The sequence below is a fragment of the Chenopodium album genome, chromosome 4 (genome assembly GCF_948465745.1).
Source record: "Chenopodium album chromosome 4, dcCheAlbu1.1, whole genome shotgun sequence".
In the NCBI taxonomy this organism is placed as follows: domain Eukaryota; kingdom Viridiplantae; phylum Streptophyta; class Magnoliopsida; order Caryophyllales; family Amaranthaceae; genus Chenopodium; species Chenopodium album.
The window spans coordinates 78,126,877-78,133,256 of NC_137837.1; the positions used below are offsets into that span (position 1 = coordinate 78,126,877).

The 6,380-nt window shown below is 29.7% G+C and overlaps 1 protein-coding gene across 1 annotated transcript; it reads left to right on the plus strand.

Annotated features, from left to right (window-relative positions):
• Positions 1-992: 992 nt before the first annotated feature.
• On the plus strand, positions 993-4,839 carry LOC145629425 (mannose/glucose-specific lectin-like). Its single transcript, XM_081682022.1, has 6 exons — positions 993-1,152; positions 1,257-1,445; positions 2,066-2,308; positions 3,737-3,949; positions 4,052-4,315; positions 4,533-4,839. Exons 1-6 carry the CDS (start codon positions 1,138-1,140, stop codon positions 4,536-4,538), a joined length of 930 nt encoding a protein of 309 aa, XP_081538148.1. The 5' UTR covers positions 993-1,137; the 3' UTR covers positions 4,539-4,839.
• The last annotated feature ends 1,541 nt before the right edge of the window (positions 4,840-6,380 follow it).

A 6,380-nucleotide genomic window follows, 5' to 3' on the forward strand; every position in this document is an offset into this window, starting at 1 on the left:
CACACGCCCCAATACTATTATTATTAATATTTATTTATTTTCAATTTTTTTAGTTAATTTTTGTTTAGTTCAACTCATTTCAGTGTAGTTCCGTTTGGCTTATATCGTTTCAGTTTAGTAAATTTCAATCCAAAAGAATAGGGTCTAAGTTATTTTCCCAATTGCCCACAATATCCACGATTCTTATATACTACCTCCGTTACATATTATTTGCAACTATTTGACATAAAGTAGAGAGGAAAAATGTCTAATCGTTGCAAATAATATGTAACGGAGGTAGTACAAAGAGTATTTATCTTTTGACATGCACATTATGCATCATGTATTTATATTCATGGATTTTACTTTTATTTCTCTTAGATTAAATTCTTACTCCATTTATATTATTCTCCAATCATTTATATATTTTTATTTCTCATTGGTTCTTACTCCATTTATATTATTCTCATATCATCATTCAACAATCAACATCTCGGAATATAATGTTATCTAAATATGTAAATTTTAAGGTAGTTATCCTTAAAATGACTATCATAATACTATTTTTTTATTGGTTGTTCGCTAATAATTTTTTATATCAAATTAAGCATCAATGTTAAGCGAATTATTATTAATTTCGACATTAAAAATATATCGATTGTATAATGGTAGTCATTTTATAATCAACCCACCTAAATTTGTATAAGATTTGTAACGTTACATCTGTTGCGTTCAAAACACGCATTTTTTCACTCCAAAACTGTTTGAATAAAAGGAAGATGCCACTTTTGATCTCTATTTAATATACATTGTCCGTCCCTTTGATTTGGGTAAAGGACCAATTGGCCACATTAACATTCTCTCCATTTCATTATCAGTGTCCACGTCTTATTATATGTGGAAATTGTTCATTCATATATTGCACAAATAATTGAGAAAATCCAAGTCTATCATCTTGATAAACAAAATCGCAAAACTTACTTGATTTTGTGGATTCGCTTGCAAAAATATATGGTGTTTTGGCACGACAGAATTTATTCTTGGTCCCTTTCTCACACTATATAAATAAATCATTGCTACAACTTATTATTCACTACACTCAAAACTGTAAACGTACAAGTACTAGCTAAGCTTTGCCTTAATTTGTAATCAACGATTATGGCTCAAATCCAGGTACATATAATCTTACTTCAATTTTTGCCTGTCTTAATTCATTTGTATGTGGTACTTATACTTAAATAGATACTTATAAACTTTGTTTTAATTTATTTATGCAGAAGTACGGACCATATGGTGACAAGGAAGCTGTACAAAACTTCTCGTTGATGCTCCAAGGATCTGATAGAATCACAGAAGTAGTAATAAGGTCGGGGTTCATTGTGGATGCGATCGGCTTCACCATAACCGACGCCAATGGACAATCCGATACTACCCAGTTTGGTGGCAATGGCGGACAGCAATACAAGGTCATACCGTGTCTATATATGTTGATATGGATAAACTTTCAATTAAACTTATAACAGTTATTACCACCACTTCAAATCATTTACAACAATTTGACATAAAATATAACTTAAAAAAATGTCAAACTGTTATAAATAATCTGAAACGAAAAGTAATAATATTATTTTCTTTTTGAAAATTCTATAGCGGTCGTTTGATATATGACTATCATAATATTTTAATGATTATATAGTGCATAATTAAAGTATTTTTATCCAAGTTATTAATTATATTACTCTATTTTTGCTATAATATATTATTATCAACATTTTTTTAATTTATCAAATTTTTAATTTAATTTATGTAATTTTTACTCTTATTTTATAGTTTCTCAAAAAATATTTATTTTATGTTGGATTAAAATTTACAAAAATTATATTTGCATTGTAGAAATTAGAATACTAATTGTGCCCAATTTATAGTGTGAAAAAATAGATCGCTCATATTGTTTATCATTAAAATAATAAGGTAGTCATATTTCAAACGACCATCGTAAAAATGTCCTTTTTTTTTCCTTTTACTTATTTTTTTCCAATAATATAATAATGATATGGTTTATTTATTTGTTTTTGTTTTATAAAAGATCAAGCTCCAAATTGGAGAATACATAACTGGAATAAGTGGGATTGCTAAGAATTCATTGATATCCCAAATGAGGATCCATACTACTTTGCATCCTCGCGGACACGGGCCGTACGGAACTGATCAACTTAAGGGAGGCTGCGACTTTAAATCTCCGATGCCATTGCCTCAAAATGACCGCATTGTTGGTTTCTTTGGAACTGCTCAGGACAACCTTGTTTCCATTGGACTCTATGCTGAAAAGGTAAAACTCATCTACTTTTTAGTCTTTTGTACCATGTTCTTCCTTAAATTACTTTAAAATTTTGTACAGATCGGATGAGATATAAGTATATAACTAATATAACGTGCAATATTAAAGTCAAAAAATAAACCGATCATATTGTTTTATCTGTAAAACAATATGAGGAAATACAAGTTAATCTTTATGATTGACATAATATGTTAATCATAAGGGTAAAATTGACACTTTAATGAATTAATTGGGATATGTTTGTAAATTTGCTAGGATGTCTGTTAGTTTAGCTTCTTCCTTCCCTTGTCCTCTTTGCTAGTACTTTCACTCTCCTCACTCCTCTCACTCACATCAACAATGGTACTTCAAATCCAAAATTTTCAACCTCATTTCTTCACAACAACCACCATCACAACCACTGACATTTGTCATCTCATCTCCTTTCGCCGCTGACATTACTTTTTTCTACATTTTCAAAAATCAAGCTCAATTGATGGAGCTTTAATGGAGGACATAGTCACCCCTAGCCTTTGGGGTTGACCATGCCCTTAATTTCACCTTTCATTCATAGGGTTTTCGTTTGAAATTGGGGAAGGTGGGTGGAGATTGGGAAAGCTTCAATGGTAGTCGAGGTCGGGGAAGCTTTAATTTAATGGTGGTTAAGGTCGGGAAGCTTCAATGGTGGTCGAGGTCGGGGAAGCTTGAATGGAGGAAGAAGCAGGAAGCTTTTCAATGGAGGGAATTTTAATGGTGGTGTTGGTGAAGTAACGACAAACGGTCGTTAAATCAGCGTTATCTTCACTCATGATGTGGCATGGAAATTGCTCTTCAATATTACAATTATGCCATTAGATTCACGAATATCGTCAATCATAAAGATTAACTGTGGCTGGATCAAACAATATGATAGTAATATATTTCAAACTACCACTATAAAATATCCTTGATTTGTACCGTGTTCTTGCTTTAATTATTTAATTGCTAATTTATTTTTCGAATTATTTCTTAAAAAAAAAAAATTATAAAAGGACATTCATTTTTTTAAAAAGCTTGACCAACAAAAAAAATAAATATAAAATTAAGTGTTATGACTATCATGGAATTGGGAAACATCTAAAAAAGCTTAAGGGCGAGTTATGAGAATCGATTCCAGGATCATCTAAAATCAAGAGGTGAGGTCTAATCACATGGGCTATCATTGACTCTCAATTGTAAAGAAAGTTATAATACTTGTATATGATACCGTTATTTTTCATAATTTATAGTGATCGGATTGAGTGCACCTTAAGTTATACGAAGTAACTTTACTAGCGCTTTTTTTATGCCAAAATATGTGCATGAAATATATATATATATATATATATATATATATATATATATATATATATATATATATATATATATATATATATATATATATATTTTTTCACTTGGCAGAATAACCCGCAAAAATGGGTGACTAAGAAGTGCGGACCTTATGGTTCGCAATATGCTGAAAATTATAGCTTCAAACTTGAAGAGTGTGAAAGCATCAAAGAAGTAATAATAAGGCATGGATTTATCGTGGATGCAATTGGGTTCGTTGTTGCAAAGCCAAATGGATGCACCTACACCAAGGTATTTGGTGGGAATGGAGGAAATGAATCCAAGGTAAATGCATACTATAAAGATCTTCATGTTTACAAAATTGCGGAACATATTTTTATTTTTCTTTTCAGAACCCTAATTTTTTATTTGTATGCGTTTATATAGATTGTACTCAAGGATGGTGAAAATATAACTCGAATTAGCGGCACCTATGGAAACTACAATTATCTAGGCAATAATTGTGTGATTGCCACAATGAAAATCCACACAAATTTATGTCCAAATGGATATGGACCATATGGAAAAGGAATGGCAATCCAAGGTTGCGCTCACGATTTTGCATCGCCACTCCTTGACGGCCCTATGATCGGAGTGTTTGGAAGGCACTCCATCTATCTCGAATCTCTTGGTATCTTCTACAAAAAGCTGGTAAGACATATATAATAAGCTATCAGAAAATGATATTACCTCCGTTAAATATTAATTGTAACTTTAAAATATATTATAAATCTCACAAATAATATCTAAAAAGTTACAACTGATACTTAACGAAGGAAGTAATTAAATTATAGTTATAATCATACTTCAAATATATTTTTTATATTACTAATGATTTATTAATTGGTTTCCGTGTCCATTTGATCAGGAATGATCATGCTATTAAGTACGGTTGTAAAGAGTTTAGCTATTTTCATAGCTAGCTAACCTCCAACTTCCTGCAAAAATTACGGTGGTTATGTATTTCAATTCTACGACTGTCATCTATATTGACTATATATATGTCGTATTGCAAACTATGTATCTTTGTTTTAAATAAGCCAAATACTTTGTCTACTACAAAGTGGCATTTCGACCATCTTATCTATTGTAATCATATAATAAACTTATTGGAGTGTTGTAACGTTGTTACTTGATTAGTACTTAATACAAGTATATTATTGTCTTGGTGTCTACTTTATACTCCTTTTTTTTTTTTTTTTTTGTGAATCTATAATAATAGTTTCATTTTAGGATATTGTTATTTTCATTTTTATTATATAAAGCGGGCCGGAGGGAAGTTGGTCTCCAATTGTCCAATTTCGAACTATATAATCAAGTTCCAATGAGAATCAATTTTAAATTGAGAACTACATTCCAAATTCATAAGTTAAAAGTAAAGAAAAATATTTATATACTAATAAAGTAAACTATTTCACTTTAAAAGTAAATACCCAATTATCCGAAGCCATTGCACAATTTATTTTTATTTTCAATGAAGAAAGCATATTGATATATAATAAAGTTATCAATCTCAAAGATTAAAGAACTATTTTGAAAAAAAAAATTCATTAATTTATTGTTAAAAGTAAATAAAACAGTAAAAAAAAAAGTTAATGAAATTGCTTTAAATTGAATAAACTTAAAAAAAAAAAAAAAAAGTTTGAAAATATGCGTAATTACAAAAAAAATGCTATAAATGATTCGATGAAAAACAATGGACGGTCCAAATCAGTTCCTAGTTCTCATTATCCCCTTAATTTATATGAGAATTGATGTAAAATTTAGAACTTGAAAGTTAAAAGTTAGAATATAACAAGTGTATAATCTCATATATGAAAGAGTTCTCATGTAAATAAGGTACGAGTAATGAATTTGTAAATTTTTTATTTTTTTTATTTTTTTGTAAAACTAAATATACACAAAAAAATAAATAAATAAATAAATCTAATCATCAGGATTTTGTGTTGAATGTTCATACATTTCAATTACATGTACCAAATGAAAAGAATTTTATGAGCATATACTCCAAACATTAGATTCCAAACGATAAACAATATTTTAATTGTTATCAACATTTTCATATCAAAATCAAAAGGCAGCATCTTTGGATGCAAGAGTTGAATCTACACCCTAGTTGATGATGAGCATACATGCTCATCTGATGTGACTCATGTGACATATATTGAACACCATCACTCTATGTAACGACAATTTTAAGTTACTGAAGACAAAGCAATTATCTTTAATTTGGTAAACTTTTAACTAATATGAAACAGAGGTAGTACTTTTTTAACGCAATTCGGTCGAGCTTGTTATTAACTGTATTAACCTTGCATCACATGATTCACAGCCATAAGTTCAACCTTTGTACAAGCTAGCAGATCCTAAAATTTGAAGCAAACATGTCATGGTTCGAAGATCACTCTCATCTCCACGGTTTAGAACCCATGCCTTGGCCAACTTCCCAGGATCCCCTTTCACAATATAATAAGTAATTAGTTAATGTATAATTAAGATGATTTTTCTATGGCTATTGTAAAATTTTAGCCACATCATAATGAGTATATTATAAATATCAGTGTTAAAGGATCAATTTAATTAATCAAAAGTTTAAGTAGACGAAGCTTTTACCGTAGTCGTTGACTACGAATGACTATGGATGACTACGGTAAGAGATTAAATCTCATCCGTTTATTTTTTAATTGACTAATCCTAGCTGTCCCATTTGATAACT